Source organism: Miscanthus floridulus, chromosome 5 (genome assembly GCF_019320115.1).
Source record: "Miscanthus floridulus cultivar M001 chromosome 5, ASM1932011v1, whole genome shotgun sequence".
Taxonomy (NCBI): domain Eukaryota; kingdom Viridiplantae; phylum Streptophyta; class Magnoliopsida; order Poales; family Poaceae; genus Miscanthus; species Miscanthus floridulus.
In genome coordinates, this window is record NC_089584.1 from 16,485,553 (window position 1) to 16,510,157 (window position 24,605).

General features: G+C 51.2%; 1 protein-coding gene and 1 pseudogene across 1 annotated transcript; one reads left to right on the plus strand and one right to left on the minus strand.

The window, feature by feature from the left end:
• Positions 1-1,651: 1,651 nt before the first annotated feature.
• LOC136454321 (polygalacturonase-like) lies at positions 1,652-2,434 on the minus strand (annotated as a pseudogene).
• Positions 2,435-2,838: 404 nt separating this feature from the next.
• Positions 2,839-3,997, plus strand: LOC136454322 (uncharacterized). The gene is made up of 3 exons (XM_066454778.1): positions 2,839-3,102; positions 3,320-3,434; positions 3,804-3,997. Exons 1-3 carry the CDS (start codon positions 2,839-2,841, stop codon positions 3,995-3,997), a joined length of 573 nt encoding a protein of 190 aa, XP_066310875.1.
• The last annotated feature ends 20,608 nt before the right edge of the window (positions 3,998-24,605 follow it).

Consider the following 24,605-nt stretch of genomic DNA (forward strand, 5'->3'; position numbering starts at 1 on the left):
GGCTCAGCCTCAATCGCGCCTGCAAGCGCCGCACCGATCAAGCCCATTGCTCGCCGACCACTCGCGGGTTGGGCTTTCTGGGCCTTCGTCCTCTGGGCCGGACTCCGGGTGCTCCATCTTGGGCCGTGTCGCTACGGTAGCTGACACATTACCATGTAATGCGCAACGTAAACGAAACCGGTCTTTCACACCTTTGTCAGCTCCAGGTTAATACATGCTATATGTCTGAATGTGTGCTCCTAGCAGTGTAGTTCTTCTGCTTCACTTATATAAAATTACTTTCCTTCACTTCTTTACAGAGTCTATTGTTTCTCATACAGTTCATGGCGCATTTAGTGGGACCAATTTGGACATTCCTGATGACTTCCCAACAACTTTTCATATAAGACGCTCTACGCGCCGTCGCCTAGCTGCTCAGCCTACTGGTATTATCGCTTACCTATTTCTTTCCTTTCATCTCTCCACTTGTATTTTGCTTGCTCTGTTTCATAATTCCTGATTGTAAAGCGCTAGCCCTAATGGATATGTTATGAAACCCATCATGTTCATGTTTCTTATTCAAACCATGATACCTTATTTTATTTTCCTTTCCTTCTTTTTCCTATCACATTCACAGTTTGTGGCTTACTATTTATGCCCCTACTCAGAAATACCACGCCCGGATGTTGCTCATGCCGATCCATGGCAGAAACATATGGCTACTACATCCGCCACCTCACGGCAATGTTAGTTGTATCCGTACACTTTGACAGCCCCTACGGACCGTCCCCTCCTAATTTTTCCTTACTAACTTTGTAGTCTGAATTCTGAAATGAGCCCTTCAAACCATGAGCGCGTTCGGCTGGCTGGCCGGCTGGGGCTGGGCTAGCCAGCGCACTCACAGAGGCACTGTTTATAGGAACAGTGTTTTCAGACAGAAGAGTATTTTTCTCTCATAATAAATAATATTTTGACTTATTTTTCAGTCCTGCCGAACAGCCTCCGTACCGCCTCCCCCTGTTGCACCCATCAACATAATCCTTCCATTCTCTTAAATGAGCCGTCAGGCAATATTGCATGGTGTGCTGTGACATCCTCTCAGTCAATTCTTCTTACTGGTATGCAAAAAGATTTGCCATTGTTAATTCCAGACCCTTGCTTTGGACAATTCATATCTATGTCAACACTAGATACAGTAGGCACAAAAATATCCTCCCCCCCCCCCCCGGTTCAAAGTGTTGCCTTTACTTCAGGTGTTCAAGCTCCGAATGTAATATGCTTATTACATAATGATTATTTTTTTTCAATGCAAGAATTGTTATAGTCACCATACCCACGGCGAAGCGTGGGGTACCGCCTAGTAACAAGTAAATAACTTTTGATGAGGGCTGTACAGTGAATCAGTGATGGGTGCGCTGTGGGCAGGAGCCGTGGACTGGGAGGTCACAACTCACAAAACCCCCGTTCCCCACCAGGCAGTGGCAAGCAAGGCGAGAAAATTGCAATTATAGGACGCGAAACAATGCGCTTCACTATTATAGGACTCCAAACATCGACTTCGCTAAAACGACTCTTATAACGTTAGCACTTTGTTATACATGACATTTGGTCTTTTTAATCATTTTTCTCAACTAAAATACATATATTTTGTCATGATGTGACCGCATTGTCCTCAGGCTTCAATGTGGCTGCTGGCCGCAGTCGTCCCGGTCTGGATGCTGGTCCAGGTGACCGTGACCTGGGACGAGACCTGCACGTGGATCCCGTCCGTGTTGGGGCTGCTTCTCGGCGCGACGATCTGTACGTCCTGCACCGTGACGCCCTCGCAGCCGTCGTTCACGACGTGGTACAGCTCGCTGTCGACCAAGGTCAGGCCGCTGATCACCACGTCCCTCGAGTTCAGCACCTTCAGCGACTGGTGACGCACCAAGTCGATCAAGAGGAACACTTTATGGTGTCATGCATGTTTGCACTTCAGCATGCACTTGCAAGAATAAGATGCATGTGATGTGATATGGCAACTCACTGTTGCTCCACTGGGGCACCCGCCGTGCCCGGCACGGCAGCCTTGCACGCCCACAGCGCCTCGCCGCGGCCGTCGACGGTGCCGCCCAACACGGTGAGGCCGTCGACGTGGTCGAACACGATCCAGCCGTCGTCCCCGCCGCTGGTGTAGCCTGATGGCGCAACAAGCGTACCATTGACCTGAAGCGTCACCCTGCTGGAGCATGGGCCAGTGAAGGCCGCACGGCTGAGCAGGAAGTGCCCGTTCGGCACGTGCACGGTCGCCGGCTCCCGTGACCGGCAAGCGGCAGACCAGGCACTGGCGAACGCGCCGGACGAGGCCGTCGGGCTTCGCTCCCAAACCGGCGACATTGTACGCCGCTTCAGCTGCACCTGACAAAACGTAGCAAAAGAGCAGGAGCGCTAGGGAATAAGCGTTGATGCGAGCCATGATGTATCAAACACGTCGACGTTCTTGTTGCAGTCCTACCCGGGGCCAGCAGCCCCATCCCACGTCAATTGAAGCCCTGAGGGCAATACAATCACATTATGGCAAAATATATATATTTTAGTTGAGAAAAGTGATTAAAAAGATCAAATGCCATGTATAACAAAGTACCAACGTTTCAATGGTCATTTTAGCGAAGTCGATGTTTGAAGTCCTATAATAACGAAGCGCATTGTTTCGGCGTCCTGTATTTGCAATTTTCTCGACCGTGCAGTTTAGTTTATCTACTTCGTCTCTAATGTTCTTTGTGGTTAAGCGGCGTAGTTGGATACCTAATCTGATGGCATTTCGACTACCAGGTCTCCATCGACTATCTGGCTGTGAAGGTGAAAGAGGTGCATTGCCAGATGAAGCGGAGTGAGGAGCTGGAAGCTAAGAATGACTTACTGAAGAAGCGGACTGAGGAGCTGGAAGCCATTAATGATGGCCTGCCAAAGCGGAACGAGAAGCTGCAGGCCAAGAATGACGACCTAACGAAGCAGAACAAGGAGCTGCAGGCCGAGAATGAAGACCTAACTAAGCAGAACAAGGAGCTGCAGGCAAGGAACGCTGGCCTGACCAAGGGGAATGAGGAGATGGAAGCCAAGAATGATGATGATCTCCATAAGAATGTAAGCTTTAAGAAGAAGATAATCACAACAATACACCTCTTATATTTATTACACTTGTACTACAGATGTAGCCTGCCCTTACAGCTTCCTATCTTCATATGGAAATCCAGTTCAATCAAAATGAGATCATGGATCATTAGAAGTTTGTGAATGTTAAATAAATTGAGGTAAAGTAGAAATGTTTAATTTGCACTAACTTCTCTTGCTATCAATCTAGATTATGGAGATTCTGGAAATTCAGACTGATGCTAAGAGAAAGGACTTGCTGCAATTCTTAGGGCTGTATAGCATAATGGACTTTCCATATCCTCAGCTTAAGTCGTCTGATGAAGGTATACAATCTTTTACATGCCCCCTTTTTGTACGCCTGGTCATGTGAAGCTGCTCAAAATTCACTAAAATAGAGTAAAGCATTGGTTCTATTTATGCCATGTATTACATATTTGCAATTGATCCAGTCCCATCAAACCTAAAAAAATGATGCTGAAATTTATATAGCTATTGCAGGTTCTTTTCTTCTCAGCTATGATTAGTAATGTTTAATCTTGTGTGAGTTTATATGAGTCTCATATGTCTTCTAAGTTCTAACCAATCTGATAGTGTAGTTGGTCTATTTTTACCCTCTTAATGAAATACGTGTCATGTTGCACGTTCGCAAAAAAATAGTGTATTTGATCGTGACCAGTCTTATTATGTCACAGCCCTGTTGTCAGAAGGTAACAAGATCGAGGCTTCTTCCGTTGTGGCTGCTGGTTCAGATCCAAAAATCCAGATCAAAGCCTTAATTTCTCAATTGTTAAGCTTGACACAGCAGGTTGTGAGTGCTGACTCCATTCAAGCCAAGGATGCTGAACTTGCCAATCAAAAAGAAGAGATTAAGTGTGAGTTTTCCTAATTCAATCACTAGTTCTGTGATTCTTACCATAATAGTCCTTATCTGCTGCACCGAAGGCTTATCCGGGAGAGGAGAGCTGTTCAAATAAAAAGGACTTTAGTCAGCAGAAAATCGAAGATGGCGAAAAACTTGAGAAGGTTCTGAGAGCCACAAAAGCTATATTGGAAGCCATATCTGCTGAGAGAGACTGCTGAAGAGAGTCTGAAGGTAGTCCAAGCTGAACTTGAGGCAAACAAAAGCAGTCTTGCACAAGCTTTGTCTGACCGGGATTCCGCTTGCCAAGTCACTGGAAAAATGAAAGAAGACATTACCGAGTTGATGAATGAAATCAGTGATGATGAGGAGAATCTCTCTTCTTAAAAGAGTTGGGCTCAGTGACACTGGAAATCTATTCAGATGAACATTGTTGGACTTGATAACCTGATCCAGGCCTGGGTATGCATCATGTATATATGGCATGTGGTCCTGTGGACTATGCCACTGTGGTGCTATTGCCACTCCTGGCCTAAAAACTGACGTGGCCTGTGAACTAACCCGTAGCTTTCGTGCTGCTGTTCTGAGGTGTCTGTATATTTGTTTAGGTATAAATAGTTAGTGCTTGCCTGCTTGGATTTCTCGTGTGTGTAATCATCTGCCCGTTCATGTGTAATCAGCTAAACATGCTATCTTCAACTCGAAAATGTCAGTGTAGCGCTAATCATCTGCCCGTTCTTAGGTGTCTGTATATTTGTATCCGGTAAGTCAGAGCGGCTACTCAAGCAGGAAATTTGTTGTGTGTGCGCACACACAAGATTTCTGTATTCCCTGGAAAACTACTATCTAAATAATGTTCTGGCTCTGAAGATGATTAGATGAATGAAAGGAGAAAAATGGCCCGAGACCTTCCGAGGACGATGAGCACGAGGGATTGAAAGGATGTATTCTTGTGAACTGTGACTGGGCCTCAATGTTACATCCAATCATTTTCTTCCAGGCAATGCAAGTAACTCGTTTTGGACTTGATGACACAAGAAGATCTAGACAGTAGATCTTGCATCAAATGGTTAAGAATCCGATAGGTTTTTTCAAAAAAATATATTAACAGATAAATAGCCATTCCAAAAAAAATAAAATATAAAGGAGATACCACCACATCAGACTTGAGCACTGTGGTGTGCGATTGAAACTACTCCCTCTGTTTCGTCTTGGGGTTTACTAGCGCCCGGACATTCGGAGTAGATGAGTGTGTCTGGACGCCCTGTGTATGCTGTTGTCACAGCCCGCGCCTGCCGCTGTGCCGTATCGCTGCTACACGCGCACGTAAATCCCTTGTCCGCCCCGCCCCGCACGTGCACCCCGGCTACGCCTGCCACTCCTTCCCCTTGATCCCCTTCTCTCTCCGCATGGGCGGGACCCGGGAGCCTGGATGAGGACGAGCACACCCCGTCTACAGGACCCTAGACGCGCCATGTGCCCCATCTGCCGGTCCTCGGCTCGCCACGCCCCTTCCCTCTGCGTCCAGATCGTGCCCCATGACTCTCTGAACATACCTCTGAAACACGAAACACCGGTAACATAAAAACACTTGAATGCAACATAAGTCTAAAGCAGATGAAACATTCGGAACATACACTTGCAGTATATGTGTAAAACATATGCAATATCTAGATAAAACACTTGCAACATGAAAATACGTACTACAACCTAAGAATGAAATAGTTGAAACATTTAGAACATACACTTGCAACATATATATGAAACATATGCAACATCCAGATCAAAACGCTTGCAACGTACGTCTGAAACAAACGAGACACTTTGAACAAACGCTTGCAACATGCTTATGAAACACTTGCAGCATATGCAACAACCCGATCCACTTTTGCAATATCCATATGAAATACTTGCAACATACCTCTGAAACATCTGAAACACTTGAAACATATGTTTGCAACAAGCGTTTGAGCGCAACATCTCCTTGCTGCTTGGGAATGGAGGTTCGTCGACGCGTGGAGTTCACTGGTGTAGAGCTCGCCGGTGGCGTGGAGCTCACTGCTCCGGTGGAGAAGGGCACGACAGGTCCCGTGGAGAAGGCTGCGGCGGGTCTGTGCGCTATAGAAGCCCGTGGCGGGTGGGAGGTGTGGTGGAGAGGGAGGAAGACGGGATGCTGCGCTCTGGCGTGGAGGAGATGCCGGCCGGCGGAGCGGAGGCGCGATGGAGAGGGAAGCGCGATAGAGAGCGCGTCGCCGAGGCGGCGTGGCAGAGCGTCATGGAGAGCTGTCGCGGCGCTACGGTGAGGTGAGTTTTTTTTTCTTTTTTTTAAACAGTTGGTTGAGCAGATAAGATGTAGTTGTTAGGTTACGTGACGGCCCACCATCAGCACCATCCGGGCGGATAGATGCCCTATGTCTAGCATTGCCGCTTCGTTTTTGTCCTTGTATTTACCCCTAGAAAAATTCTCAAAAATCATTTTCCGCATTTTCCATTGCCACGCGTCTTTCTCTCGCGCGACCAATTGCTCGCCCCTTAGCCGGTTAGCCCCACGAAGCTTGCCAGACTCCTCAGCTAACTAGCAGTCAGCATCCAAACGGGCCTGCCGTTGGCCTCCTCTCGCCCGCATGGCCGCATCCCCGTATACACTGGCGGACTGGCCCATATACAGGGAGAAACAGTTGGGAGGAACTGAGGAAGGCGAAGGGTGGGAACAGAACAGGAAGCCACAACCAGCAAGCAACACGATTACACGACAGAGGCTGCACTCAGCTCTGTTCTAGTGTACAGTGTATCTGTTAGAATTAATTGCTATTTACTTTTAATCACCTAGTTACTTGTGTAATCTCCTAGCTAGCTGTGCTGAGTTAATGCCCAGCTGGTCCCCTTGGGGTTCGGCTGGCCTCTTGGGACTCGGCTGGCCCTTTGGGTCACCCTCCTCCTCTCTTTTTATATGTAATCTCTTCTGTAAACTCAATTCAAGGAATCTAAGCCTATTAGGCTATTGTCTATCATAGTATCAGACTAAACCATCGATCCTTCTGCTTCCGCTCCCACTCCACCCACCCTAGGCTGCTGCGCGCGCCCATGGCCACCTCCAGCTCCTCCACCATGGCTACCGCGACCAAGCTCTGCGACGAAGCCCTCTCTACTGCCAAGCGCCTGGAGGATGAGGCCTCCTCTCTGCGCTCCACCAACACAGAGCGCAGCCAGCAGCTCGAGGAAGAAGCTGCCCTTCTCAAGTCCGCCGCCGCCGCCCAGGAGCGTGTCCGCGCCGCCGCCGCTGCTCTTGACAAAGAGCGCGCGCAGGCAGATACCCTAGAGCAGCAGGCCGCGACCCTCCGGGATCGCCTCCGCCCCGAGCATCCGGATGACGACGTCGATCCTAAGGATGACGACGCCCACTCCGCCTCCTCTGAAGCAGCGGCCATCGCCCACCTCCAGACTCAAGCTGCTGCCGTCCAGAACATCAAGAACCTCATCCCTATTGTTCTTGATCTTCAATCCTCCAACTACTCCAAGTGGCGCGGCTACGTCCTCCTCATCCTCGACCGTTTCGCCTTGAAGGATCACGTCCTCAGCGACGACTCCTGCCCCTACGATCCGGCGTGGTCACGCATGGACTGTGTCGTCCTCTCTTGGCTTTTCAACACCATCTCCGCCGACCTCCTGGACGTCATCCATGAGCACGACGGCCTCACCGCCCGAACAACATGGCTCGAGATTGAACAATAGTTCCTCAACAATCGCGAGTCCCGCGCCATGCTCCATGACGCTGAGTTTTGCACTCTCTGCCAAGGTGCCCTCTCCATCGATGACTACTGCCGCAAAATGAAGAGCATGGCGGATGCCCTCACCGACCTCGGTGAGCCCATCCAGGACCGAACTCTGGTGCTGAACGTTCTACGGGGTCTCAATGAACGTTTTTAGTTCATGTCCCAGCTCGTCACCCGCCAGAGGCCGTTCCCGTCCTTCGCCAATGTTCGTGCTGACCTCCGTTTGGCCGAGCTCAATATGGGGACGCCCTCTGCCTCTCCTTCGGCTCTCGTCGCCGCGCCCTCCATCAGGCCGCCCACTTCGTCCTCGCCTGCGCCTCCACGCCATCATTAGGCCACTGCTGGCCATCAGGCTACTGCTGGACATCATGCTGCTGCTGGACAGCAATCCAGTGGCAACCGCGGCCGATGCCGCCGCGGCGGGCGTGGCTCTGGCAGCTCCCACAGCAGTGCATAGGGTGGGACTGCACCAGCCACACCACAGTGCCCCTCGCTGCTCAACCCTTGGACCGGCTCTATCCACATGTGGCCAGGGTCCACCGTCGGCGGCGCCCGTGGCCCTCCACCACGCGCAGTCTAGCCTACACCTCTGCAGTAGGCTCTGGTGGCCGGCGTGCCACCGGCATACTTCGCTCCACCACCGGCTTCTGGGTCCTACTACCCGCAGCCCCCTCAGGCACCTCCTGCTTGGGCGCCCTAGACGCCCGAGGGTCTCGCTAGCGCCTTCAGCACCGTCTCCCTCACCCCACCTTTGAGTTCCTCGGATTGGGTGATCGACTCGGGCGCCTCCTCCCACATCACCGCCAACCCTGGTATGGTCACCGCTACACCATTCTCTTCCTTTCCCTCCTCCATTGTCGTAGGCAACGGGGCCACCCTCCCTGTTATTGGCACTGGCTATTCTGTCCTTCCTGGACCCTTTCGCCTCGACAATGTCCTTGTAGCTCCCGACATTATCAGAAATCTCCTTTTGGTTCGAAAATTCACTACTGACAATTGTGTTTCTGTCGAGTTTGACCCTCTTGGTGTTTCTGTGAAGGATCTCCGTACCCAGAACACCCTCCTCCAATGTAACAGCACGGGGCCTCTCTACACTCTTCAGCTCCCTTCATCCACCACTGGCTCCTGCGCCCTTGTCGCCACTCCTTCACCAACTACCTAGCACAGGCGCCTCGGTCACCCCGGCAAGGCCACTCTTCAGTCCCTTGCGCAGTCCTCCTCCATTGTCTGCAGCAAGCCTGAAGATGACTCCCTCTGCCACGCCTGTCAGCTTGGGTGTCATATTCGTCTCCCTTTTTCTATTTCGCTATCTAGAGCAGCCAAGAATTTTGATTTAATCCATTGTGACATGTGGACATCTCCTATTGTTAGTGTCTTTGGTTTCAAATATTATTTAGTTATTCTTGATAATTGCTCTCATTTCCTCTGGACTTTTCCCCTTCGCGCTAAGTCCGATACATTCCCCACGATTTCTAATTTCTTCGCTCATGTGTCTACCCAATTCGGCTGCACCATTAAATCAGTCCAATGTGACAACGGTCGTGAGTTTGACAACTCCGCCTCTCGTGCTTTCTTTCTTGCTCACGGCATCACTCTCTGCATGTCGTGCCCCTATACTTCCCAGCAAAATGGGAAAGCCGAGTGCATGATCTGCACCGTCAATAACATCACACGCACCCTCCTCTTCCAAGCTTCCATGCCCCCCTCTTACTGGGCTGATGCTCTAGCCACTGCCACCTATCTCATCAATCGCCTTCCCACCAAAACTCTAAACATGAGCACCCCCTTTTTCGCCCTCCATGGCACCCTCCCCTCCTATCATGATCTTCGTGCCTTTGGGTGCACATGCTACCCCAACCTTTCTGCCACCACTCCTCACAAGCTTGCCCCCCCTCCACCCTCTGTGCTTTCCTTGGTTATTCACCGGATCACAAGGGCTATCGGAGCCTCGACCTCAACACCAACCGTGTCATCATTTCTCGCCACGTTGTTTTCGACGAAACAACGTTTCCTTTTTCCCTCAGCCGACCATCCCCTCCTCAGCAGGAACTTGATTTTCTAACTGATGACGACACCATTCCAGTGTCTCCCCTTCCTACAGGTACACCCAGCACTGCTGCCCCCTTCTAGTTGGTGCCTCTGGCACCATCTCTAGCACGCGTAGGCATGCCGGTGTCCAGGGCCCCGGTGCTACCAGCGCCCTACACCCCGGCACCACCGGTTGTGTCCCGAGGGTCCCCGGCGTCCTCTGTACAGGCGCCCCTTGTACAGGCACCCCCTATACAGGCACCGGCTCCACCCGTTGTCCACGTCTACAGCCGGCGCGCTCCCCCCGATGATTGCGCCTCACAAGCCGCCTATTATTCATGTCTACAGCAGGCGTGCTCCTGCTCCTACCCCGCCACCCGAGCGCCCGACAGGAGCGCCTCCTCGACGTTCTAGCATGGTCCCCTCTCCACCTCGCTATGTCAAGAGCGATCCTTCGGTTCCTGCTGGTGCTGTTTCCATTCCGCCGGTCGCTAACTCCCACGGCATGGCGACCCATGGAAAAACAAGCTACCGGCAGCCTCGCCTCGCCTTGCATACTGAGGCCTTGTCTCCCCTACCGTGGTCCTATCGAGATGCCCTTGCTGATCCTCATTAGCGCCAGGCCATGGAAGATGAATATGCGGCTCTTTAGGACAACCACACCTGGGACCTCGTCCCCCGCCCCACCAAGGCCAATGTTGTTACTAGAAAATGGATTTTCAAACACAAGTTCCATGTCGATGGCTCATTGGAGAGATACAAGGCTCGTTGGGTACTTCGAGGATTCACTCAACGCCCCGGTGTTGATTATGATGAAACTTTCAGCCCGGTTGTCAAGCCAGCCACTGTTCGGACAGTCATCACGGTGGCACACTCTAGGGATTGGCCGATTCATCAACTTGACGTGAAGAACGCTTTCCTCCATGGGACTCTTTCAGAAACAGTATACTGCTCTCAGCCTACTAGGTTCACTGATCCTGCACTTCTAGATCATGTCTGTAGACTCAACAAATCCCTCTACGGCTTGAAGCAAGCCCCACGGGCCTGGTACAGCCGCTTTGCCTCCTTTATGATCTCTTTGGGGTTCACTGAAGCCAAGTCAGACACATCTCTCTTCATATTCAGCCATGGCACCGAGACAATCTACTTGCTCTTATATGTGGATGACATTGTCCTTACGGCTTCATCTCAGCAACTCCTTCACCGTGTCATTGCTGCTATGAAAAAGGAGTTCGCCATGAAAGATCTTGGACCCCTACATCACTTCCTTGGTGTTGTAGTTCAGCGCCACAGGGATTCTGTTCTCCTTTCACAGCGTCAGTACACTCTGGACATACTTGCTCGCCATGGCATGAGTGACTGCAAGCCTTGCTCCACTCCAGTTGACACTTGTGCAAAGGTACCAGCTGATGCCGGCCCGTCTGTTGCTGATCCCACTATTTATCACAGCCTTGTGGGTGCCCTCCAGTACCTCACCTTCACCAGGCCCGACATTGCCTATGCCGTCCAACAAGTGTGCCTTCATATACATGATCCGTGGGAAACTCACCTTGTCGCTGCCAAGCGGATCCTTCGCTATCTTCAGGGCACCCTCAGCCATGGTCTGGTCATTCCCCGAACAGCCCCAACACAGCTCCGTGTCTACACCGACGCTGATTGGGCTGGCTGCCCAGACACCCGCTGCTCCACCTCCGGCTACGCCGTCTTCCTCGGAGGCAGCCTGGTCTCCTGGTCCTCCAAGCGGCAGCCCACTATCTCCCGGTCTAGCGCCGAGGCAGAGTACCGGGCTGTTGCCAATGGCGTCGCTGAAGCCACTTGGCTGTGGCAACTGCTCCAGGAACTTCACCATCCCCTGGACTCCGCATGCCTCATCTACTGCGACAATGTCAGCGCCTGCTACCTCTCCACCAACCCCGTTCAACATCAGCGCACCAAGCACGTAGAAATCGACCTTCACTTCGTCCGTGAACGTGTCGCCATGGGTGCAGTCCGGGTTCTTCATGTGCCCACCACGTCGCAATTCGCCGATGTCTTCACCAAGGGGCTCCCTTCCTCTGTCTTCATGGATTTTCGCTCCAGTCTAAACGTTTGCTCCACCGACGATCTGACTGTGGGGGGTGTTAGAATTAATTACTATTTACTTTTAATCACCTAGTTACTTGTGTAATCTCCTAGCTTTAATCTCCTAGCTAGCTGTGCTGAGTTAATGCCCAGCTGACCCCTTGGGGTTCGGCTGGCCTCTTGGGACTCGGCTGGCCCTTTGGGTCACCCCCTCCTCTCTTTTTATATGTAATCTCTTCTGTAAACTCAATTCAAGGAATCTAAGCCTGTTAGGCTATTGTCTATCAGTATCATCACCTCACCGATTGAAGTCGAAGCTAGAAAGTATGACCTCCTCCGCCCTTGTGAATTGTAATTGATGCTAAAGTTCGAAAATTACTTTTTCTATTACCGGTTAGACTTAGGGCACGTTTAGGTCTCAATTTTTTTTGGGTTGGCTACTGTTTGGCTACTGTAGCACTTTTGTTTGTATTTGGTAATTAGTATCTAATTATGGACTAATTAGGTTCAAAAGTTTCGTCTCACGATTTCTCACTTAACTGTGCAATTAGTTTTGTTTTTCGTCTACATTTAGTACTCCATGCATGTGCCGCAAGATTCGATGTGACACTTTGGGTTGAAAATTTTTGGAATTTAAACAGGGCCTTACTGGGTATACCTTTCCATGTGTGCATTAGCTCATATAGTTTCTGCCATTTGATTTAAGAAATATAATCCTTGATATTTTAATTGATCTGAGAAACAGTTACAGCTAGCCAGACTATTGATGTTTTGTCTTAAATTCTTACAGTGTGGGTAGCAACCAATGATATTGTTACAAGTTTTTGTAATTTTTTCCGTTCAGAAACTCGCTGCCTTGTGAGTCATCAGACTTAGTAATGTGTTGAAGGCCATCTTAGAAGATAAAGTTCACCCTGCCCCCACCGCCTCTCCCTCGGGCTGTCTACCCTGGAGGCCGTGTCCTCCCCAGGAGGCGGCAGCCGCCGATGCTTCCTGGCTCCCTTCCCCTGCTCGAGAGCAGCCCCGCCCTCGTCGGCTGCCCTCGCCGCCTACACCGCCCTTGCTCGCCTCCCCTATGAGGACCGACGGCGAGGTTGGTACCTACTGGTGCCGGCGGTCCGGCGGCCCTCCAGGCCGCGGTGCAGCCGGCGCCAGTCCGACACTGCCCCAGCACTCGGCCGCCCCCACCGCCCCAGTGCCCCAATGTCAGCCCTTTGCGCCCCTCCTCATAGGTGTTTTTTTTGTAATTAATGTACTTAGCAATGTAATTTAGTTAGTTCATTGAATAGTTATCAACCTAATTTAGTTAGTTAATTGTATAGTTAGCAAATTTAATTAGAAATTTTAGTTAGTTAATTGATTAGTTAGTGTTTTAGTTAGCTAATTTAGTTAGTTACGTAGTGAGTTAGGTAGTTAGATTACTAGCTAGTTAGTTAGGTAATTTGGTTTCATAGGTAGTTAGGTAATTTAGTTAGTTAGTTAGTTAGTTAATTGATTAGCTTGTTAGCTATTTTACTTAGGTAGGTAGGTAGGTTGTTAGGTAATTTATTTAGTTACGTAGGGAGTTAGCTAGATCCATGTTCGCATTATGTAGCAGCAGCTCAGCATCACAATTACCACTATGAGAGCAAGATATCTCGGGAGTTCAGTGTTGATAGCCTTGTTCTTACATGGTCTCCCCGTTTTGAGCCTTACCTGGACATGGGAGAGTGGCCACTGTACTCGGGTCCGAAATACATTGTGGATTGAGATAGCCGTTGGAACAAACGTGTAACCAGGAAAAGGACGAGACACAAGATGGTTATGAATAAGGTATCAGGAAGAACGAGACGAGGGAGAGCAACCCCTTTCTTACTGACCCCGAGCAGAACCAGTGTGGTAGATGCGGCAAACTTGACCACAATTCACATACATGCCATTAGCCGCTTAGTGAGGTGCAAATAATTAATGTATTTTATTGTTTTCATAGTTCATATATTTCATTACTAAATTGCTTCCTTATTTGTTTAATTTACTATTAGTTTAATTCGTGATGCATGTTTACTTTACTGTTTAATTTTATATTTGACTGACCATGACATTCTCATCTTTCGTAGGATGGATCAATTCCATCTGCTGGATCCATACTACGAGGAGAAGCACCGAGGATGGCTCACCGCGGATGGGGAGGTAATGACTTAAGTTGTTTATGTCACACTATTTATATTTGTGTTCATGCTTTAATAAAAATTGTATTGTTTACGGGAACTGCCCCCTCTTTGTCCTTGAACCCATGACAAGTTCCGAGACATGCGGTACGACGACAGGTACACTCCTCTCCTCGAGAGGGCTAGCTTGGATGTCGTATCGTACCAAGTTCGCTGTGGGTTGCCCATCTTCAACAATTCATTCACTTCTATGTTTATTTTGGGTCGTCGATGGGCACCTCACCATACTATTGGTTTCTGTTTCTATAGGTGGAGTCCGGAGACTCACAGTTTTCATCTACCTTGCAGTGAGATGATAGTTACGCTTGAGGACACTCAGAAGTTCCTTGGTGTCCGTGTTAGAGGCCGTCCAGTTATCGGCTAGTGCGTCCCTAACGGTTGGAGAGCCAGAGTGCAGGCCTTCCTTGGGAGAGACCTTCCTCTAGAGGCACCGGGTACCCGCACGTCAGGAGTACCTATCAGCTGGCTTAGGCAGATCTTTGCTTGGTGTCCAGATGTTGCAGACGAGCAGACAGTTACCTACTTCAGGGCTTGGATCCTGCACTTGTTTGGCTGTGTTCTTTATAGGGCCTAGGCTCCACATCCTTCTTAAACTCAATGCCGGGCACCCTCTCAATGATATACATGATATAAGGAGCATACAGGAGATCACTCCTAGCATCATCTAGTGAGTCACTCAACTCAGCCCAAATAAACCTAATGATAGAGAAAGCATCACTACCTGGAGCCATTCTTGCAAGCAGGTTCTTAGCATACTTTCTTAGTGAAGTTGAGTCACCACCTTTTGGGTTGATTGTCTCTCTAAAAAGGTTGTTCATGGCATAGTAGAAAGACTTTAGCCCTACTGTCTTTCCATCAGCTAGGTCTCTCCTCATATGCAAATACAATATCCTCAGCTTTCATGACATTCTCTGTCTGAATGGTGTCTGCATATCTATCTCCACTCCCAAACCCTAGAAGACGAGCAAAAGTAGTGAAATCTACCTTGTAGTGAACTCCTTCCGTCATCCAATGAATGGTCTCATTTGCCACATCATGGAAGAAAGTGGCGTGAAACTGAGCTAGGATCTCTTGATTCCAATCATATTGGAAACCCATGATGTTTTCAGCCCATGCTCAGTCACTGTATCTACCACTCTCTTGGAATCTGGGGTGTTTATGCTCTCAATGTGCAGTCAATGTACTTCATCTGCACTATCTTCTTTTCTTTGGCAAGAATCACAGTCTTGTAGAAGTCAAACTGAAATAGAGACCAAAACCTGTAGTCTATCCCTCTGTCATTTAGCCACACATAGGGATTTTCTGCCCTAACTTTCTTGATTTGCATTTCCAAATTGTGGTAGTTATTGTGCTGCCTTTGGACTGCATGATCATAGATGACAGGCTCTCTCCACACTGGGGCACCCTGAAGCTGAGCCATATAGGATTGATCAAACTCCAGGAACTGAGGGGGGGGGGGTGTCTGGAGCACCAATAGTAGGAATGGTCTTTCCCTCTCTTCCTCCATCATCAGCGGGTCCTTCTCCATGTCCAGTGGCACCTCGCCCAGCACCATGACCAGCACCACTGCCGCTGCCTTGTCCTCCACCTCTCCTAGATGGAGGCTTGCGGTTGCCTCTACCACGGGCCTGTTGCTCACGGCTATGTCCTTGCTGCTCACTGCCACTCTGCGCTCTCAAACCACAAGACCTCTGATCTCCTGGTCTACTGGATCATGGCGTTAATCTTGCTGCCGCATGTCATATCGGGTAAATTTGCTAAACATTTCGGAGACAAAATAGAAGGAAGTATTACTCTTGAATCACTTAGCGGTTATATTTTTGGTGTTCAAGTTGCAAAGAATATGGGCAGAATAGTGCTTCAATATGGGTGGAAGTCATTTGTTAGTGCCCATGACTTGAAAAAGATCGACTTCTTGGTATTCAAGTATGATGGGATGTCTCGGATGAAGGTTCTGATATTTGATCCTAGTGGTTGCGAGAAAGTACCACATGTTTTCTCTCTTTTTTGGTTCCAGATTGATATTAATATTGTATTTCAATTGCACGCTAGACCGGGCCGGGAGGCACGGGCGCGACAGTGAGGGCAGTGGCGGGCGACTGGAGGGGGTGGCGCACCAGCGTGCGGGCATGGCTGCCGTGGCGCGGTCGGCGCGGCGGGAGTGGCGCCCCGGCGTGCGGCCGCGGCCGGCGGCAGGCAGGTGCGACGGCAAGGCGCGGCGGCAGGCAGGTGCGAAGGCGCGGCGGCAGGCGGCCAGCCGCGGGCGGGCGTGACGGTATTTACCTGGCTCTGCCGCGCCACCGCCACGCCAAGATCGGTGGCGCGGCAGACCCTGCCACGTCACCGGTCAGCGCCCCGGTCGTCGTCACGTCAACCCTCTCGCCGCGCCACTATACATGGCACAACACAGACGTTTCGCCGTGCCAGTGAAATAGGCGCGGCCAAAAGTGTTAGTTTTGAAGAAAAAAAATTATACAGTATTAGATTTAAAATTAGTTTACAAAAAGTGTTAAAAATTAAAAAAAATCACATCCAACGGCCTCATCCTATGAACCAGGTCAGACGGTATTTTCGGCCAATCAATCATGCACTTTATGTCCAGTCTCAACTTCTCGCATTTCTCTCTCATTAAACACTTGATGTCCGAGTTTCAAAAGAAAAACCTTGATGTCCCATGCTCTCATATCTTTTACTTTATGTCACATCCACTTATATCCTCGTCATTTTCTTTTCAAATGTTGTGTAGTAATAAAAGGGTTTTGGTTGGAGGCATGTGTCTCCTGCAAATTGCCAATGAGAAAATGTTACTTACCTGAAAAGTTAATAATTTTTGTCTAGCCAGGTAAATCTAAGGAATATTATTTGATCGAAGGCCTGAGAATACTAATGTGTATGTGCTTTAAAATATCTATATGTGAGATTAACAAATGCTTAAATAGTTTGATTACAAAATTAGATGATTTATAATAATATTAATTTTCTCGATTAGGTCAAAGTAGTTTAATAAAAAATTAAGAACTTAATTATATTTCTCAAGCTAAAGTTGCATGTTTATATAATAATAAAGTCCTACCTTTATAATTTATAATAAAGACTAATGGTGACATTTTTTTTCTTCAAATAATGAGTACTGATTAAGTTGTGCTCTATTAAGCCACTATAATCACTACCATTAGCCTAGGGAACGTGGATACCAGCTGCTCAATTTCTAGTTGTCTGGCTGTCCAGGAAATTGCCTCGTTCAAGAACCTCAGCGTCACCGGGCTCCATCCAAAAGAGATCTCCCATCCCAACGGAGCACAGAGGTACAGTCGGGTCCTACACACACTCCGGAGTCCCACAGGCCACAACCAACAAGCAACAGGACAGAGGCTGAAATAAGTTTGGAGCATACCCCTAGGGTTTTCGTATCCTCTTGGCGGCGGCGGCGACGCCTTCGGCGAGAGTCCACTTTATCCACCAAAACTTACCATACTTCTTGGGAACATCACGTTCTTGACGCCTCGGTGAGGGCTGCGTGTTCCTGCGGGCTGCTACTCTAGATCGTCCTTCATGTCGAGCACCCAGGAAGGACCGAATGAGATGGAGATAGCAGATGATAATCTGAACCTGGAGATGAGTATTGAAGATCGACTGAAGGGGCTTACGCTAGCAGGAGAGGAGGCGGATGATCTTGATTTCTCGGATGAGTTGGATGGGCTGATCAAAGAGGTTCGCTGGCTTGCGTTATTTAGGGTTCATACTACAAAACCCTTTAGCCGCGTTGGGCGAAAACTTGTTCTTGGTGCAAGCTCAGTGTTTAGGCGACTGGAATAGAATTATGGAGGGAGGTCCTTGGCTCTTCCGTGGCGCCCCAGTGGTCTTGGAGGAGTATGATGGGTTCACCAATGTCAAGGATTACAAACTGAATAAGATTCCAGTTTGGGTACGCATCCAGGGCTTACCGGAGGGGTTGATGAAGAAAAAAGGAGTTGGCTGAGAAAGTGGTGAGGAAAGTCGGCAATCCACCTATTACGGTGATCGTCGATCAAGGAAGAATCAATCCCTCATCCTATTTGAGGGCTCATGTGTTCATGGAGCTAGACAAGGTCCTGGTCAGAGTTGTTCCTATTACAATAAAGGAGAGCAAACGCTACTTGGTTCAATATGAAAAACTACTCATCTTCTGCTATTTTTACGGACTCATAGGACATGAGATGACTGAATGTGGGGATGGTGTGCATGATATCACAAAGTGCCAGTGGGGAGATTGGCTGCTGGTGAAATTTGGAGGAAATAGCGCTGGAAGAGGCTCGGGTTGTGGAGGGGGAGGCTGAGGTGGTGCAACTAATCGAGGGCGAGGAAGAGGAAGGGGCTTGGCCCAGGATGATGTAGAAGGGGATGATATGGAGATATATGAGAACGAGACAACCAATACCAGCCTTCAGCTCGTACCGAGTTCGTCAGCTGGGATTATTGACAGTCCAGAGAAAATTCAAGAAAAGAAGAGGCAAAGGAAGGATGGGGCGAGCATTGGCACGGTGAAGGAAGTGGTGAAGCAACTCTCTCTATCGGTATCCTCCCTCGAGGAGGGTCGCCGGGAACAATGAAACTCTTAGCATGGAACTACTACGGGCTGGGTTCAGCCCGGGCAGTTCGTATGCTTCTGTGATAGAGAGTTAAGCCAATAGGCTTTGGATGATTAATAGATAGATTGCAGAGTGTTTACATATATAGGGATTACAGGAGGGTGGCCCAAGGGGCCAGCCAAGTGTGAAGGGGCCTGTCCAGCCAAGCAGGCGGCACAGGAAGCTAGGGGATTACATAAAGGAGTAATTAATTCTAACACCCCCCCCCCCCCCCGCAGTCGGAACGTCGATGGAACGAACATTCAGACTGGAGTGAAATTCTGTGAAGACAGAGGAGGGGAGCCCCTTGGTGAAGACATCTGCGTACTGCGACGTTGTAGGAACGTGGAGGACGCGGACAGCTCCAAGGGTGACCCGTTCACGGACAAAGTGAAGGTCGATTTCCACGTGCTTGGTGCGTTGATGCTGAACGGGGTTGGTGGAGAGGTAGACGGCGCTGACATTATCGCAGTAGACGAGGGAGGCAGTCTTCAGGGGGTGGTGCAGCTCCTGGAGAAGTTGCTGCAGCCATGAGACTTCGGCGACACCGTTGGCAACAGCACGGTACTCTGCTTCGGCACTCGACCGAGAGACAGTGGGTTGCCTTTTGGACGACCAGGAGATGAGGCTGCCACCGAGGAAGACAGCGTAACCAGAGGTGGAGCGGCGAGTGTCCGGGCAGCCGGCCCAGTCAGCATCAGTGTAGACGACAAGCTGAGTTGGAGCAGACCGGGGAATGATCAGGCCATAGCTGATGGTGCCCTGAAGGTAGCGGAGGATCCGCTTGGCAGCAGTCAGGTGAGTCTCGCGAGGATCATGCATGTGAAGGCAGATTTGCTGGACGGCATATGCAATGTCAAGGCGAGTGAACGTCAAGTACTGGAGGGCACCTGTAAGACTGCGGTAGGCAGTGGGATCATCCACAGGAGGGCCAGCATCTGTGGAGACCTTGGCACAAGTGTCAACGGGGGTAGAGCAGGGATTGCAGCCACTCATACCATGGCGTTCCAGAATGTCCAGGGTGTATTGCCGCTGTGAGAGGATGAGAGTGTCCCTGTGTCGCTGAACTACCACGCCGAGGAAGTGATGCAAGGGACCAAGGTCTTTCTTGGCAAACGCCTTCTTCAGGGCAGCAATCACACGGAGGAGGAGCTGCTGAGAGGAGGCAGTGAGGACGATGTCATCCACATACAGGAGCAGGTATACTGTCTCGGTGCCGCGTCGGTGTATGAATAGGGAGGTGTCTGACTTTGCTTCAGTGAAACCCAAACTGAGCAGATAAGTAGCAAATCTGCTGTACCACGCACGGGGCGCCTGTTTCAGCCCGTAGAGGGACTTGTTGAGCTTACAGACATGTTCTGGGAAAGCAGGGTCAGCGAACCCGGTGGGCTGAGAGCAGTAGACGGTTTCTGACAAAGTCCCATGGAGGAAAGCATTCTTTACGTCGAGTTGATGAATGGACCAATCCTGAGAGTGTGCCAAGGTGAGAACGGTACGAACTGTGGCTGGTTTGACGATAGGGCTGAAAGTCTCGTCGTAATCAACACCGGGGCGCTGTGTAAATCCGCGAAGGACCCAACGAGCCTTGTATCTGTCCAAGGAGCCATTAGCATGAAACTTGTGTTTGAAAATCCATTTTCCAGTGACCACATTTGCCTTGGCCGGACGAGGAACAAGGTCCCACGTGTGGTTGTCCAGGAGAGCAGCATGTTCTTCTTCCATGGCACGACGCCAGTGCGGATTGGCAAGAGCATCGCGACAGGACCGCGGTACTGGTGACAGGGCCTCAGTATGTAAGGCAAGACGAGGCTGTCGATACCCGAACTTCCCACGGGTCGCCATGCCATGAGAGTTGGCGACCGGAGGGATGGGGACAGCCGTTGTTGGAACCGGAGGGCCGTGCTTGACATAGCGCGGCGGGGAGGGAACAATGCTGGAGCGTCGAGGAGGGGCCTCCATAGTGGGCGCAGCAGATGAGCCAGAAGCGAGAAGGCGCCTGGAGTACACGTGAGTGATGGGAGGCTTGCTGAAGTAGGGAGCCGGAGGCGCCGGGGGTGCCACGGGTTCGGGCACTAGACATGGTGCCTGAGGCGCTGCAGGCACCGGGGGCGCCTGGACAGGAGGAGCCGGGGGCACCTGGGTTGCCGCGGGGGCGCCTTGGGGTACTGAAGGTGCCCGGGGGACTGGCATGCGTGATCCAGTCACCGGGGCGAGCAGCGGCGAGAGGACAGGGAAGCCTGGTGGAGGCGATCTGGACGCCGGGGCACCCAGTCTAGCCAGCGGGGTGGCCGATGGCGATGTCTGGGAGCAGGCACATGAAGTGGATGCTGGCATAGTGCCAGCAAGACCAGGGGTACCTGTAGGTAAAGGAAAAACTGGTAGGGGGTCATCGTTAGTTAGAAAATCAAGCTCCTGTGGAGGAGGTGAGGATCGGCGAAGGGAGAACGGAAAAGTTGTTTCATTGAAAACAACATGCCGGGAAACGATGACCCGGTTGGTGGCAAGATCGAGGCACATGTAGCCCTTGTGATCAGGCGAGTAGCCGATGAACACACATAGAGCGGAGCGTGGAGCAAGTTTGTGGGGTGTTGTGGCGGTAAGATTGGGATAACAGGTGCACCCGAAAGCTCGTAGGTTATGGTACAAGGGGTGGGTGCCATAGAGCACAAAGAAGGGAGTGCTCATGTGCAGCGTCTTGGTAGGGAGTCGATTCAGGAGGAGAGTAGCAGTGACAAGGGCATCAGCCCAGTAGGAAGGTGGCATGGAAGCCTGAAAGAGGAGGGTTCGGGTGACATTGTTAGTGGTGCGAATCATGCGCTCGGCTTTCCCATTTTGTTGAGATGTATAGGGACAGGACATACGAAGAGAAACGCCGTTGGCAAGAAAGAATGCACGGGAGGCGGAGTTGTCAAACTCACGGCCGTTGTCACACTGTACTGTTTTGATGGTGCAGCCGAACTGAGTTCTTACATGAGCAAAAAAATTGGAAATAGTAGGAAAGGTGTCAGACTTGAACCGAAGTGGAAAGGTCCAAAGGAAATGCGAGCAGTCATCGAGGATAACAAGGTAATATTTGAAACCGGATACATTGGTAATAGGTGATGTCCACAAATCACAATGCACCAAATCAAAATTCTGAGCTGCTCTAGAAGAGGAACTAGTAAAAGGTAAACGAGCATGGCGTCCAAGTTGACACGCATGGCAGAGGGAGTCGTCGTCAGGCTTGCTGTAGATGATGGAAGAGGACTGAGCAAGACTCTGAAGAGCAGCCTTGCCAGGGTGACCGAGACGGCGATGCTAGGTAGTCTGGGAGGGAGTAGTCACCAGTGCGCAGGGACCGGAGGAGGACGCAGGCAGCTGCAAGGTGTAGAGAGGTCCCTGGCTGTTACATCGAAGGAGGGTGTTCTTGGAATGCAGATCCTTCACAGAAACACCAAGAGGGTCAAATTCAACTGAAATAGAATTGTCAGTCGTGAACTTGTGAACGGAAAGCAGATTTTTAATAATATCAGGAGCTATAAGGACATTATTGAGGCGAAACAGGCCAGGAAGGATGGAGAAACCCGTGCCAACGACTGGGAGAGTGGCGCCATTGCCAACAACAATGGAGGATGGAAAGAAAGAAGATGGCGAAGCTGTGACCATACCAGAGTTGGAGGCAATGTGAGAGGAAGCACCGGAGTCAATAACCCAATCCGAGGAGCCCGATGGCGGAGTCAGGGAGATGGTGCTGAAGGCGTTGGCGAGGGACTCAGTAGTCCATGGCGACCAAGTAGGAGAGGGCGCCTGCTAGGGTGCCTGGTAGTATGCCCCAGGGTTTGGCGGTGGAGTGAAGTAACCCGAGGGCACACCAGCCACTAGGGCTTGCTGTAGTGATGGAGGCGGTGGACCGCGAGGACCGCCAGGAGTGGACCCGGGCCACATATGGATGGACTCGGTCCATGGGTTGAACATGGAAGGCCACTGCTGACCGCCTGGGTGCTGCTGGCCGCCTGGGTGCTGCTGCTGGCCGCCTAGGTGTTGCTGGCTACTTGGTGAGCCGCCCTGTGCACCGCCTTGGTCGCGTTCGCCGCGGCGACGTCGACCGCGACCGTTCCCGTGGCTAGATAGCTGCCCCCTGGTAGTCTGATGAGGACGTGGAGGAGCAGAGGGTGGGGGAGTAGCGGGCTGCTTGCCAGACGATGAGGCGACGAGGGCTGATGGTGGTGCTGAAGGTGGCGCCATGTTGAGTTCAGCAAGGCGGAGATCAGCACGGACGTCAGTGAAGGAGGGGAATGGCCTCTGTCGAGTGATGAGCTGTGACATGAACTAGAATCGTTCATTGAGTCCGCGCAAGACATTCAGCACCAGCGTGCGGTCGAGAACGGGCTCGCCAAGGTCGGCAAGCGCATCTGCCATACTCTTCATCTTGCGGCAGTATTCATCAATGGAGAGGGCGCCCTGGCAGAGGGTGCGGAACTCGGCATCAAGGAGCATGGCGCGTGATTCGCAGTTGTTGAAGAACTGTTGTTCGAGGCCGAGCCATGCTGCCCGAGCAGTGAGGCCGTCACGCTCGTGAACGGCGTCGAGGAGGTCGGGGGAGATGGTGTTGAAGATCCATGAGACGACGACGCAGTCCATGCGAGACCACGCCGCATCACAGGGGCGAGGAACGTCGCTGAGGACATGGTCCTTCAGGGCGTAGCGGCCGAGGACGAGAAGGACGTAGCCACGCCATTTGGAGTAGTTGGAGGACTGCAGATCAAGGACGATGGGGATCAAATTCTTGATGTTCTGCACGGCGGCGGCCTGGCTATGAAGGTGAGCGATGGCCGCGGCCTCAGAGGTGACGGAGCGCGTGTCGTCATCTTCGAAGGTGTCGTCGCGGAGGGACTCAGCGCGAAGCCAGTCGTGGAGGGCAGAGGCCTATCGCTCCAGGGCGTCAGCCTGCGCGCGCTCCGTGTCGAGAGCGGCGGCGGCGGCGCGGACGCGTTCCTGGGCGGCGGCGGCAGACTTGAGAAGGTCCGCCTCCTCTTGAAGGAGCTGACTGCGCTCGGCATTGGAGGACTGCAGAGCAGCGGCCTCGTCTTCCAGTTTCTTGGCGGCGGCGATGGCTTCATCGCGAAGTTTGGCCGCTGCAGCTGCAGCCGAGGTGCCAGAGCTGGAGGAATCACCGGCGGCCATGGGCGGCAGCAGACGGGGCGCGCGTGGTGGCCGACGAAGGGGCGCGTGCGGTGGCCGTCGAAGGGGCGCACGCTGCTGCCGTCAAGGGCGCGCGCGGAGGCCGTCGAAGGGGCGGGCGCGGCTGCCGTCAAGGGTGTGCGGGGGTCGTCGAGAGGCGCGCGCGCACGAAGAGGCGACGCGGGCGCGGTGGTCGAAGTGCCGAGCGCGGGTGCCAGGAAAAAGCGGAAGCAGGGGAACGGGCACATGACCAGATTAGTCGTCTGATACCATGATAGAGAGTTAAGCCAACAGGCTTTGGATGATTAATAGATAGATTGCAGAGTGTTTACATATATAGGGATTACAGGAGGGTGGCCCAAGGGGCCAGCCGAGTGTGAAGGGGCCTGTCCAGCCAAGCAGGCGGCACAGGAAGCTAGGGGATTACATAAAGGAGTAATTAATTCTAACATTCTGGAAGTCCGGAGTCGCTTGCAACCAGATGTGTGGTTTCTGTCTGAAACACATTTGGATAAAACTAAGGAAGAAAATGTGAGAAGACGAGCTCTGGCTTTGACCGTATAATTGTTCACGAAAGTGACGGTTGCGGCGGGGGGCTGGTGTTGATGTGGCGGGATGATATTAATGTTCGAGTTCAAGGTGTGACGAGGAACTACATTGATGTCATTATTGAGAATGGAATTTCCTGGGGATTTGTAGGAGTCTATGGTGAACCTGAGTGGAACCAGAAACATGTGACATGGGAGGCTCTGCGTTCAATCAAAGGTGATCTTAGTACTCCATGGCTTCTCATGGGGGA